This window comes from Heterocephalus glaber, unplaced genomic scaffold (assembly GCF_053883595.1).
Source record: "Heterocephalus glaber isolate CG9 unplaced genomic scaffold, H.glaber_assembly_v1.0 deba00000281, whole genome shotgun sequence".
NCBI lineage: Eukaryota > Metazoa > Chordata > Mammalia > Rodentia > Bathyergidae > Heterocephalus > Heterocephalus glaber.
The window spans coordinates 33,788,588-33,802,533 of NW_028258139.1; the positions used below are offsets into that span (position 1 = coordinate 33,788,588).

The 13,946-nt window shown below is 38.3% G+C and overlaps 1 protein-coding gene across 7 annotated transcripts in view; it reads left to right on the forward strand.

Moving 5' to 3' along the window:
- Ankrd17 (ankyrin repeat domain 17) overlaps positions 1-11,618 on the forward strand; it is a 177,527-nt gene extending 165,909 nt beyond the window's left edge. For 6 of the 7 annotated variants that reach the window (XM_004838014.3, XM_021252504.2, XM_004838015.1 and 3 more), the window contains 4 exons: positions 8,384-8,632; positions 9,122-9,300; positions 9,829-9,993; positions 11,016-11,618. In XM_004838014.3, coding sequence (XP_004838071.1) covers positions 8,384-8,632; positions 9,122-9,300; positions 9,829-9,993; positions 11,016-11,075 — 653 coding nt within the window. In that variant the 3' untranslated portion in view covers positions 11,076-11,618. Of the gene's footprint in view, positions 1-4,827; positions 5,017-8,383; positions 8,633-9,121; positions 9,301-9,828; positions 9,994-11,015 lie in introns of those variants that run through there. The other variant, XM_021252507.2, reaches the window with a different exon arrangement.
- Positions 11,619-13,946: the final 2,328 nt, after the last annotated feature.

The following is a 13,946-nucleotide window of genomic DNA, read 5'->3' on the forward strand; positions in this document are numbered from 1 at the left end:
ACTTGCGAAGCAGGCGGCGGAACCACTGAGCTAAGTCCCCGGCCCCTCTTTTCTTTTTTGGGGGGTTGGATCCTTCCCTGCTTTTAGAGTCAGGGTAATGCTTGTTTCCAGGAATGAATTTGGGAGTACTGCTTCCCTTTTAGTTTCATTAAAGAGTTTGAGAAGTAGAGGCTTTAGGTCTACTCTAAATTTCTTACAGAATTCAGCAATGAATCCGTCGGGGCCTGGGCTTTTCTTTGTTGCTAGGTTTTTAATTACATCTTCATTTTCCTTGGCTGATACTGGTTTGTTTAGAATTTTTATGTCTTCTTGATTCAATTTTGGTAATGCATGTGTATCTAGGAATCAGTCCATTTCTTCTGTGTTTTCCATCTTATTAGAATACAGGTTCTCGAAGTAGGTATTGATGATCCTGGATTTTTGCAAGGTCTGTTGTAATTTCACCCTTTTCATTTCTAATTGCATGGATGTGAGTCTTTTCCCTTCTTTTCTTGATAAGGTTGGCTAAGTGTTTGTCTGTGTTATTTAATCTTTCGAAGAACCAACTTTTTTTTTTTTTTTGGTACCAGAAATCGAACTCGGGTCCTTGCACTTGCACAGCAGGTGCCAAAACCACTGAGCTAAATCCCCAGCCCCTGAAGAACCAACTGTTTGATTCATTGAATCTTTATATTGTTTTTAGTCTCCATTGCATTAAATTCTGCTCTGATCTTTACAATTTCCTTCCTCATAGAAGCTTTGGGCTTGACTTACTCTTCTTTTTCTAGAAGCTTGAGCTTCAGTATTAGATTGTTTATTTGAGCCCACTCTGTTTCCTGATACAGGTATTCACTACTATAAATTTCCCTCGTGAGATTGCTTTCATTGCATCCCATAAGTTCTGCTATGTTGTATTGTCATTATCGTTTAATTGTAGAAACTGTCAGATTTCTTCTTTTAACTTCTTCTGTGACCCACTGGTTGTTAATTTCCATGTGTTTATGAAGTTCTTGTGGTTTCTTTTGCCATTGATTTCCAATTATATTATACTATGGTCTGATAAGATGCATGGGATAATTTCAATTCCTTTGTATTTACTTAAGCATGTTCTATGAGTTAGTATGTGGTCTGTTTTGGAGAAGGTCCCATGTGCAGCTGGGAAGAATGTGTATTCTGATGTGGAGTGGAACACTGTAGACATGTAAGTGCATTTGTTCAAAAGTTTGGTTCAATTCTGATACTTCTTTGTCAATATTTTGTCTAGTTGATCTGTTTGTGATAATGGGGTATTGAGTTTCCCCATTACAAGTGTATTAGTGCTTGTATGATTTCGTTAATATTTGTTTTACATAGTTGAGTGTAATCAGTCTTGGCTTGGAATCCACTTTGTCTGCAAATAAACTTAACTACCCTTGCTGTTTTCTGGGTTCCTGTTGCATGGAATATTGTTTTCCATCCCATGACTTTCAGTCTATGAATTTTTTTTTAATTAAATGTGTTTCTTGTATGCAGCATATTGTTGGATCTTGCTTCTTTGTTTTGGTTTGGTTTGGTTTGGCTTTTTTGGTACAGGAATGGAACTCAGGACCTTTCGCTTACGAGACAGGAGGTAGAACCACTGAGCTAAATCCCGGACCCAGATCTTGCTTCTTGGTCTATTGATTGATGAAATGAGACCATTCACATTGATGGTTATAACTCATATGTATTGTCTTACCTCTGTTATATTATTTTCCTGTTGTTAGCTTCCTCTTTTCTAATTTCTTGCCTTGCCTGGTGGATTCATTCTGTTGGGGTTCATGGAGTTGTAATCCTTGTTGTCTCCTTCTAGAATATCCTTCAGAACACTTTGGAGTGCTGGTTTGGTGTTCATGATTTCCTCATGTTCTTTGTCATGGAAATATCTTAATTTCTCTATCAAGTTTGAAAGTTAGTTTTGTGGGGTACATCAGTCTGGGTTGGAGGTTGCTTTCCTTTAGGGCTTTAAATACTTCACTTCAAACTCTGCTTGACTTGACGGTTTGTGTTCAGAAGTCTGCTGTAATTGTGATGGGCTTTCCTTCACGGGTGATTTCTTTTCTCTAAAAGCTTTTTTTTTTTGGTACCAGGGATCGAACTTGGGACCTTGTGCTTGCAAGTCAGGCAGTGGAACCACTGAGCTAAATCCCTGGCAGCTTTTAATAGTCTGTCCTTGTGTCGAATTTCTGGAATCTTGACTATTATATGCCTTGGGAAAGATGGTTTGTTTGTTTGTTTGTTTTTGAAGAAGCAGTTTATTCAGTGTACTTTGGCCTCTGCACAGGATCTGGTGTCACCCCACCCTTCAAGTTCATAGTTCAGAGGGGTAGGATAATTATGCAGGAGAAGGCAGAACCCAAGGCAGAGACTGAGGGAAAACTGGAACAGAACTCAGAGATCAGGATGGAGGAAGCCAGGCAGAGCCTTGCCAGGTGATCTCTTCCCCCAAATTCAGATGTAAATTCTTTATGATTCAGCCACTAAGGCTTCCTTTCCATCAATTTCCTTCTTTTTTTTTTTTTCCTTTTTGAGACAGTTTCTCACTATGTAGTTCAGGCTGGCCTTGAACTATGAGGCCCAAGTTGGCCTCAGAGTCTTGGGGATCCTGCTGCCTCAGCCTCCCAGAGTGCAGGGATTAAAGGCATGTTACCATGTCCAGCCCTTTTCGTGTTTATCAGAAACCAATATCCATTAAAGCCCTTTCCTTTTTTTCCAGGGGTCATATAAGTAGTTCTGAGAACGGATAGTTGTCCTTTAACTGGTTGTGAGGAACAGTATGTTATCACAGCAGTGGAGGTCTCAGGGGAGGCCCCAGGGTGCTCAAGAGTGGGAGGGCATACGTCACAGAGGCTGCCCAAAGGTGGGAGGATGCAAGGGCAGAGGTGTTTGTTGATCTTTCACTCTGCAAACTGATCCAGGAACTTGAGGTAGGCCTAGTGCTGGGGTGCAGCCACTGGAACGAAGTGGCCACCAGAGTGGGTTAGGATCGTGACTCTGGCTAGCCAGTTACATATTCTCCTGAGAGGGAATGATTCGATGAGTATCCCCAAAAATATGAAGTAAAGGCAGTGACAAGGGGCTCTGTATGACAAGTTCTTTTAGGCCAAGGCCCCAGGGACAGAAACCAGAGATGAGGCTGATAATTTGAGGCAAGGGAAAGCGCAGATCACCAGCCTGGCCCAATGGGAAGATGCTTTTCGATTATGGTAAATTGGAGTTTTCTATGTCTCAATTATCTGTATGTGAATTTCTTTTTTTTTTTTTTAATGTATGTGAATTTCTTTTTCCCTCTTTGGGAAGTTTTCTGCCATTACTTCTTTTTTTTTTTTAATATATTTTATTTTATCCCATTACCCGCTTCAAGCCCCCTCCCCTCCCTATGTACAAAAGCTTTGTTTCCATTTTTTCCTTCTATTTTTTCTTTTTTTCTTGTCGCTTCCTTCCTCTCTCCTCATTCCCCTTCGCATTTGAACACTTTTCTTCCTATTTCTTAACGTCCATTATACATCTCAGTCCTTATTTCCACATTTAGTTTCTCACACCAGAGAAACAATACAGTATTTAAACATAAGTGTTCAATTTTATTTCATATTTTTGAGTATGGTCTCAAGGTCCATCCATTTAGCTATACATGTCTGAAGCTCATCTTTCTTTATGGAAGAATAGCACTCCATTGTATAAAAACAAACATCTTTTTTTATCCACTCATCAGTTGATGGGCATTTGGGCTGTATCCAAGATTTAGCTGTTACAAATTGTGCTGCTATAAATATGAGTGTCTGCCATTACTTCTGAGAACAAGTTTTTTATGTTGTTTAAGCTTTTTCATTGACTGTAATCAATCTTATGTTATTCTTTGTGTCATCTGGCGGTTGCTGGATTGATTTCTTGTAGTCCCTTGCTATTTTTAAGAGATCTCCCTTTTCATGATCGCTAACTGAAATCCTGTCTTCTATATTTGGTATTCTGTCCTCACATTGGCTCATTCTGGTGCGTATACTTTCAATGAAACTTTTAATCTCCTGGATATCTGTTTGTGTTTGTTTCATGGATTCCATTACATCCCTATGCCAGGTGTTCATGGTTTCCATCATTTTCCTGAGTTCCTCTGTTTTTTTAAAAAATCTGTATCTTCTTTAGAGTTACTAAGCGTGTCTTTCATTTTGGTCACCATCTCTGTAGTTATCTGAGAAGTTATTTCTGCTTTGAATTTTTGTGCAGTCTAGTTCATCTGCTTTGTTACTTTTGTTGTTACTATTTAAGAGCGTCCAGGTGAGTTGCTTTCAGATTGTTCTACATCATTGCCCCTGGGTTTGCCTTTGGTGAGCTGAAAGTCTGGGGATGGGGTGGTTGCATCTTGTTTAAATGTCTTTGCATTTTCTATTTTTTTTTAAAGTTTTAATTCCTGGGTTGATGCCTATAAATTGCTTATGGCGAGTAGCTTTAGGAACCTTTAGAAAATAACTGCTTATCAGAAGTGTCTTCTAGGTGTAGCTGCCTTTTGGATTCTGAGTCTGTTGCTCAATCCTACCTCTTCCATTTGTTGGGGATGAGAAGTTTCTGTGTATAGTGTTTTTTTTAAAACCCTTAGTCAATCTCTGTCTTGGCATACCAGGAAGAACAGTTGATTAGCACAATTATGTCAGCTCTGCTAAAGTAGTACAATCAGCAATAACAATAGCATCAAATACAGCCTAGAAAATGACAAACTGGTAACTATTAATTTACTACCTTTAACCATATGTATTAGATTTGTGGTTATATAACAAAATCTAGAACGAATCTGAAAATTGCATGAATAATCCCTTAATATGGCAATTTTACCCTTAGGGGAGAAGATTTGAAAGGGGTTGGGGGGAAAAACAGAGAAATAGAAGAAGAGGAAGAGATCAGAAGCAAGGCTGGAGGACAGACTTTAAGAAACTGTTGAAGAAAACGGGAAACAGAAAAGGAGGAAATAAAAACAAGAACAGCAAAACAACAACAAAAAAATTAGAAACCGTGTTTGAACAATCAAGAAAAAACAAAACAACCAGAAAGGAGTAAAAAAGATAAAGAAAGGAGAAAAAAGTCCAATTCAAAGTGTGTCTCTACTGTCACTGGTAAGCAGCACAGGCAGAAAGAGCCCAAATCCCTGTGGATTAATCCCAGCTGTCCTGCCCCTTGAGATCCTCTGAAGTTCAGTCTGATTTCTGGCTGAGGCTGGAACTGGATTCCTTGAGCTTACAATAGTCTATGTGCCTCCGGCTAACTTGAACTTGGGTTCTGCACGGAAACACCAAGACCCACTGGATGGAGTTGGCCCACAGCTGTTTTGTATTCGGAGCTCAGTTGACCTTTCTCCAAGATGGTTACTAGCCAATCACCCTCTCCTAGGTGAGATCTGAACCTGGATAACTCACCAGCCACTGAAGTCCGGTTAGTCCACTGCTTCATTCCACTCGTGTGTTTCTTCCTGGAGGCCTCTGGGGTCGCCAGTAGTCATCTTGCATGTACAGGTTTAACCCGCCATTCCCATGCTGTAAGTCCAGGCTCTGGGAGAGAGTGCTGCTTGTTATCTCTCTCCTCTTGGTTGAAGTCTCTCTCTTTGCTCTTCCCATGGACTTCAATTCTTGCTTCAAATCCTTCCTGGGTCCCGGGACCCACTTCCCTCCTCCTTTTCCTCCTTGCACTGCTATATTCCAGTGTCAGGAACCCAAATCTTGGAGAGACTCTTTCTCTGTTGCTCACCACTCTGCCATTATGTCTCTTCTCTCTCCATTCTGTTTTGTGTTTTGCAAAATGAATTTTTTGAAGGAATAAGTAGTGGATCAAGATATCTTCCCTAGCCCCTAGCCAAAGGCCCTAGAATTTTCTTTTGTTGTATTTGGAAATACACAAAAATGTAGCTTTGCATTTTATTTAATTTCTATTTTTGTTGTTCTATTTACCTACTCCCCCCCTTCTCCCTATCTCCCTCTCTTCTTTTCCTCCTCCCTCCTTGCTCCCTCTCTTGTTTTTGTTTTAATGCTGGGAATTGAACCCAGGGCCTTATGCTTGCTGAGCAAGTACAATACCATTGAACTGTATCCCTCCCCTCCCCTCCCTCTCTCCCTCCCTCCCTCCCTCCCTCCCTTCCTCCCTTCCTCCCTTCCTCCCTTCCTTCTTTTCTTCTTTCTGTCTGTCTTGTCTGACTTTCTTTCCTGGTACTGGGGATCGAACTCAGGACCTTGTGCTTGCCAGGCAGGTGGTGGCACCAATGAGCTAAATCCCCGGCCCCCTTCTTTTTATTTTTGACTTCTTTTTTCTCTTCCTCTTTCCTCCTCTCTTCTCTCTTTGGCAGTACTGGGCATCAGACCAATTGGCACTGTTATCAGTGAATTACATCCTCAGCCATTTTTTTCTTTTTTTTTTTTTTTAGTACTAGGGATCGAACTCAAGACCTTATGTTTTCGAGGTAGGCGTGGTGTCACTGAGCTAAATCCCCGGCCCCCTCAGCCATAGTTTTAATTGTTGATTTTGAGACAGGGTCTTGCTAGGTTGCCTAAGTAGAACTTGAACTTTGATCCTCCTAATTCTGCCCTCCTGAGTTTTGGGCTTAGAGATGTGTATCACTATGTCTGACACTGGATATTTCTTTTGGCTTTGCTTGCATTGTCTCTTTCCTGGCCTTGGGAAACCATAGAAGCACTATTCTTTCATGTTACTTGTGTGTGCACATGTAGATAGGATTGTGAAATCTATCTCTTGTAGGGGAGGGGTTACCAGGAACCAAACTCAGGACCTAGCGCTTGCCAGGCAGGTGTGGCGCCACTGAGCCAAATCCCCAGCCCCTGAAATCTGTATCTATTTATATACACATAACACACAGAGAAAACCTACATGTATAGACATTCTTTTATGGAAGCCAGGTATAATGGCACATGCCTGTGATCCCAGCACTTGGGAGGCTGAGGGAAGGGAATCACTGCAAGTTCAAGGCCAGCCTGAACTACATAGTAAGACCCTATCTGAAAAAATCCCCCAAGATAATAAGTAAATGCAAAAATATTAATGCTTGCTTCTGGGTCAGTAATTAAGTAGTTATGAATAAATTGTGGGTCTGAAGGTAACAGTTTTGATTTTTACTTTTAGTTCCTCCACCATTTATACCTTGTTCAGTGTGAAGTATGCTTAATAGTTGAGTTTTTCACATGAAGCAGAATTTTGATTGTTCTTTTTTCATCTCAGTAATGTGTAAAGAGATTAAATCTCCAGTTAAAATTCTCAGAAAAAGAAATTTTTTTTTTTTTTTTTTTTAAGTTTTGAGACAGTCTTGCTATGTAGCCCAGGCTGCCCTTGAACTGGTAGTGATCCTCCAGCCTCAGCCTCCCAGGAGCTGAGCTTACAGGCATGTGCTACCAGGCCACAACATTCTTAAATTGACTATATTAAAACCCATACCTTTTTTTTTTTTTTTTTTTTTTTTGGTACCGGGGATCGAACTCAGGTCCTTGCACTTGCGCAGTAGGCGGCAAAACCACTGAGCTAAATCCCCGCCCCCATACCTTGTTTTGATAAATAAAGTTTAGATTGTTATTACCACAATGAGGCATAGCTTCCTGTTAGTACTTTTTTCAGCACATACAAGGTTCTGCACGGTCATTTTAATAAACTTATTTTTTTCCTTCAGCTAGACTTTCCAAATTTGATATTGTAATCCATTTGTTGTTCATCATAACATACCCCAAAATAAATGTTCCCAAAGGAAAAAAAGTTTAGAAATGGCCAGTACAGTGATTTTTTTCCTACCAACATTTTGTTGTGGTTTTTCAGCTTAAATATTAATCCTTAGTTTCAAGAATTAATTTATTTAAACATTAATTACTGTAATGGTTTTTCTTTGGTTTCTTTTTTTTGGTACCAGGGATCGAACTCGGGACCTTGTGCTTGCGAGGCAGGTGCCGGAACCACTGAGCTAAATCCCTGGCCCAGTGTAATGGTTTTTATTATATGAATCATTCACTCCTTTTTTTTTTTTTTTTTGGTACTGGGGATTGAACTCAGGACCTTGGCGCTTGTGAGGCAGGCGGCAGAACCACTGAGCTAAATCCCTGGCTCTTCCTTCACTGCTTTGTAACATTGACATCTTCATATTCTACCACAAAGTCATGGAACTTTAACCAAATTTTAATATACAAGGCTAAGATATAGCTCAGCAGCACAGTGCCTGCCTGGCAAGTGTGAGGTCCTGAGTTCAATCCCCAGTACCAAAAAAAAAAAAGGACAAATTTTAATATGCAAAATGTATTACTTAAACATTTTCATCAATATGTATTTTAAGATGGCTTCACAGTTTAAGATTTGGTTTTTAAAATTACATCATGTACAGATAACCTGTATTCTCTTCACAATGTCTCTGCTCCAGATTCTGCTGCACAGTCAGTATCCTCTGGGGTTCGTGCGCCATCACCTGCTCCACCATCAGTACCTTTAGGGTCGGAGAAGCCCAGCGCCATCTCTCAGGACAGGAAAGTTCCAGTTCCTATTGGGACTGAACGTTCTGCACGGATCAGGCAAACTGGAACTTCAGCTCCATCTGTGATTGGGAGTAATTTGTCCACATCCGTAGGGCATAGTGGCATCTGGTCCTTTGAAGGAATTAGTGGCAGTCAAGGTACGATGTGCTACCCTACTTTCTAGGAGTTGTTTGCATCTCACTCTAGTGTTCTAGACATTACCTTCCATAGTCATTCTAGAAGGCCTGTATTGCTATCGCTTGCTCTATTGAATCAGTTTTTGGAGTTTTATTCCCATGTAATCTCTCTTGTTGCATTTATCATTTCTTGCTGAAAACAGGCTAATGCAGACACATTAATTTTTCATTTTATATTAACATGTTGATATATTTTTGAGGTTCCTAGGTTTTAACTTTGTTTTATAACACTTAACTGGTAGGTTATTTCATCAGGCTGTGTTATATTACTACCTCCAAACATGGAAATATTACTGTAAATATATATAAGTATCGTACTTTAAAAGAATTCAGTTTAATGTAAAAATTCTTAGACATAAAATATTTCATTTTGCTTCCTTTGTTAAAATATTACCAATTCTTTTTTTTAAAAAATCACAGATTCTTGTCCATGCCTTTCTTTTCTTTCAGACAAAGTAGACTGGTGTAACCCTGGGATGGGAAACCCTATGATTCACAGGCCGATGTCTGATCCAGGAGTGTTTTCACAGCATCAAGCCATGGAGAGAGATAATACAGGAATCGTAACTCCTTCTGGTACATTCCATCAGCATGTTCCTGCAGGATATATGGACTTTCCTAAAGTTGGGGTAATGGTGATTTGAATAAGCATTTTCATTATTTCAAAATGTTTTTCTTACTATTAATTTTCATTTCCCAAGAGATGAGCATGTGTGAAATGATGCAGGGGCTTGGGTTGCAAATATAGGTCAAAATCTGGCAGAGTATATGTAATTTGTAAGTCTTGATTTTATCTGTTATTTAGAGGACTGTTTTTGACAAATACTTTGAAGCTGGTAGGCTTATTTAATAATCTAATGTTAAAACAAGCCATATAATAAAAAATAATTTTCAGATTTCCCATATAATTTATACATTCCCCCCAAGATTTTGTTTTTGATGCAGTGTCTCATTAGTCCAGGTTGGCCTCTTGGGAGGGTCTTGATCCTCCTTGCCTCAGTCTTCAGAGTACTGGGAATACAGTCATTTGCCACCTTGCCTGGCTAAATATCAGTTTGTTTTGTTTTATTTTCTTAAATTTTTCTTCAGATATCAGCTATTGATCTTGTTGAGAAAAGTAAACAGTAAGATGAATGTTACTTTCTCCTCTTTTAAAGGGTATGCCGTTTTCTGTGTATGGGAATGCCATGATCCCTCCAGTAGCGCCTATTCCTGATGGTACTGGAGGACCCATATTCAATGGCCCTCATGCTGCAGACCCCTCTTGGAACTCTCTGATAAAGATGGTTTCAAGTTCCACAGAAAATAATGGTCCTCAAACGGTAAGACTGATTACCCAGCAAACACTCAGTTTTATGAACTAGGGTACAGGTGAACAGATAGCAAGATAGTATGGTGAGTATGGCCAGCTGAGGAAAGTGAGGGAGATTTAATATAGCAGAAGTATAACAGAACTATGTGGTAAATGGCACTAAAGATAGTGGTTTGGGGCTAAAACCATGGAAAGGCATTATATATACCGTTGTGTAGCAGATGGTAAATAGAAGAAAAGTGCTTTTCATAGAAAATTATTTTATACTGACATAAAAGTGTATGGGCTGGGGATTTAGCTCAGTGGTTCCACTGCCTGCCTTGCAAGCACAAGGACCCAAGTTCGATCCCCAGTACCAAAGAAAAAAAAAAGTGTAATAGGTTTTTGTTTTGTTTTGCTGTTTTGGGACAGGGTCTTGCTATGTAGTTCAGGCTAGCCTTGAACTCACAGCGATCCCCCTGCCTCAGCCTCCTGAGTGCTGGGTTTACAGGCATGTGCCATCACGCCCAGCTATACTGACATCAAAATTTAGTAGTGCTAGGAGACAGGCCATCTAAAGATTAATTGTTGATAGAACTGTAAATGTCAAAATATATGTAATTAACTGAAAATTTATAGAAATAGTTTTATATTTGTATATTTTAGCTTATTGATGCATGTTTAATATCTGAGTCATTGTCTTTCCACAACCATAAATCTGTATGTGGATAGGTAATGATTTGAAAAAGATGGTGATAAAATCCCGTGCAAGAAATAAAAAGAGCCTTATGAAAACAGCAGGTAAACATGTGAGGGTGTATACCACCTAGTGGAGAGCGCTTGCCTACCGTGCACAAGGACCTGGGTTTGATTCCCAGCACTGCAAAGAGAAAAAAATAAAAATAAGGCAGTTTAACATTTTACTTGTAAGTACATTACAAATTGGATAATACTGAGCTGTTTTATGTTTAGTCTAGATACTAAGAGCACTTCATTAGTTTTTGGGGAGTTTTAATCAAGTGTATATTTAATAGATGTTCTGTATATTCATAGGTGTGGACTGGACCCTGGGCACCTCACATGAACAGTGTGCATATGAACCAGCTGGGCTGATGAGAATGAGCCTTATTAGCCTGCAGATTCCTTTTCATTCAGAGGAAATCACAAGTGGCCGGAAAAAAAAAATTATGCTCCCAAATCATTCTACTGATGTGCTTGACTGAAGTGTGTAGGCTTTTGCAGAAGAACTTACTAACTGACCTATTTTCTGTGAACATTTGTGACTGCCCACTCCCCTCATCAGTCGTTTTACCTTAGTTAGCATTTTTCTTATCATTTTTCTTTTTTTCTTTCCCTCTTCCCCTTCGGACCTAACTTTCTGTTGAAGCTGTTCTTTGGCTGGTTGGTTTTAGTACTGTAAACTGCTTCTGAGCAAACACAGAAATTTAGCAAAATTATGTAAACTTGATCCTGAGGTTTTAGAATGGCAAATAAATGTACAATTGTTTACATAACAAAAGGCTAAGCAGAACGTAAATTTCAATATGTCAGTATAGAGGCTCTACTTTATGTAGACTTAAATTAATGTGAGATATGTACCTTCATATTCAGAAATCTGGATGTTTCCTTCATACATTAAACTATTAATAAGCATCACTTTTCTACTTGTGTAATTTAAGTATAAAGTATGATGGGCATTATCAGTGCTTGTTTCCTTACATTGACTTAAAACACCCAGCTGGCTCTCACTTGTCTGTCTGTAGCAAGGCACATTTCCGTATCTTTTTATTACCTTTTCACACTTTTCAAATACACACTTCTTCCTCTCTTCTCTTTCTTCTCCTTGTTTTGCTGCTATAATACCAATATAACATTCCCTAGCTGATAATAAGAACGTGCTGTAAAGATTTTCACTGTAATGGTTGCTCCAGAGAGATGGGATGTCTTCATCACCAGCAGTTTCTTCCGACCATCAGATGTTTAGACTTTTTGATACTGTAAAAGGCCACCGCTATTCCCAGTCAGCATATACAGGCTCTTCAGTGTAGTATTTTACATTGGATGATATTAATGCTTAACACTGGTTTCATAGTCATCAAGAGTCAACATAAAAGTTTCAATTTTCAATAATTCAGTGCGAATACTTACTTTTTTTCAATTCAGAAGGCTTCATGCTCTCCAAACTTGTAGATTATCAATGAAAAGTATCAAGAGCTAACTTGGGCCAAGTAACAAAGTTGCATTTCTATTACAAAAATTATGGTAAATACATGAACACAGAATTACAATATAAAGTCTGCATTTAACCTGTTGTATATAAGATATGGCATGACACTACACTATTCATTGGGATTTATATATTCCATTCATTTGAAATACCAAAACAGTAATGTATCCAAGAAGATATGCCCTTCTCTATCTCCAATGGAAAAATAAATTATATGATTGAAATGTAAAAGAAAGAAAGCGTAACAGTGAAGTAATGTATATATCAATTCATCTTTTTTTTTTTTAAGTTGACTCAAATTCACACGTAAAAAAATAAGCATTAACTAAAATTCAGGTAATTCATCATAATTGACAGTTCTAATATGATTCCTTGGCTGTTCATGTAAATGAAATGTTTTCATGCCTCTGGCCGCCTGAATAAAGCATCCAAAGATGGTTGCTCAAACATCCAGATGATCTAGCTCAATGGAACCACATCTGCCTCGCAAACACAAGGTCCTGAGTTCGATCCTGGTACTGAAAAAAAAAAATCCAGAAGTCTGTAAACAGTACATTTATGCCTTTTAATTTAGGAAGTGATGTTACAGTGTATAAATTTATCTTTCCACCAATCTATGTTAATATGCCCAAAGTTAAAATATATCCTACAGCTGAATATAATTACAGCACTTTACTAAGAAAGGGGTGTAATATTACTTGAGTATTTTATATAACTTTTGCCACTGTTGTATATTTTTTTGCTTAATTGTTTTTTGTGTTAACTAGGTTCATTTCTACTTAAGATAATCTTCCTGAAGAACAGATATTACCCAACATTACAACACATGAGTTGTGTTATTTCACCAAACAGACTTTCTTAACATGAGCTCTTTTACTGAAAGAGAAGTGAGAACACCTATATTTTTTGGCTGGTAGAGCTGTGGGGCAAGGTAATGTAGGTTGGAATGCTGTGTATTTACATTTTGGTATCAGGCCTGTGAAGTACAATATCACGGTTTTAGAAGTCTCTACTGGGAACATTTTTCAAATACATTTTTTATATTTCAGATGTAATTCAGTGCATTTTTATTTGAACAATAAAAAACCATAATTTTTTGAGACCATGCAGGTCCCCCCCCCCTTTTAAAGTATGTGATATTTGTATATGTAGACTACAGGATGTATTTATTTTCTCTCGTTTTAAAAAATCATTCAATTTTGAGAAATAATATTTGGGTTAGTTCAAACTTTAAATCTCAAAATATAGTATCCCAATGATTGTACAATCTATTTATACCAACCATTCCATTTGAGATCATTTTATTTACCAATTCCAACAAAATCCCCATTTCATGCCTTCTCAACATACACTTAAACGTAACTGAGCCACGTATGGTGGCACAAGTTTGTAATCCCAGGCCAAGGCAGAAAGATCTCTACAAGTTCAATGCCAGCCTGAACTACATAATAAAACCCTGTTTCCAAAAAACTATAACTGATTTTGAAATTTCTCCTAATTCCCAGTACTGTAAAGTAAAATCATTTTTATTTTGAGTAAATGAAATATTTTTGATAAGACTCACTTTGTTCTCTGTGGAAACAAAAGGTATATAGAATGTTACCGCTGTTTTATTGATAACAAAAAATAGTCTTTTGTCTTGATCCAGATTATTTACATATTTCATAAAAATTATTTTTCAACACTATATTCTCTTTTCTTTTTCTTTTCTTTTTTTTGCGGGGGGGGTACCAGGGGTCGAACTCAGGACCTTGTGC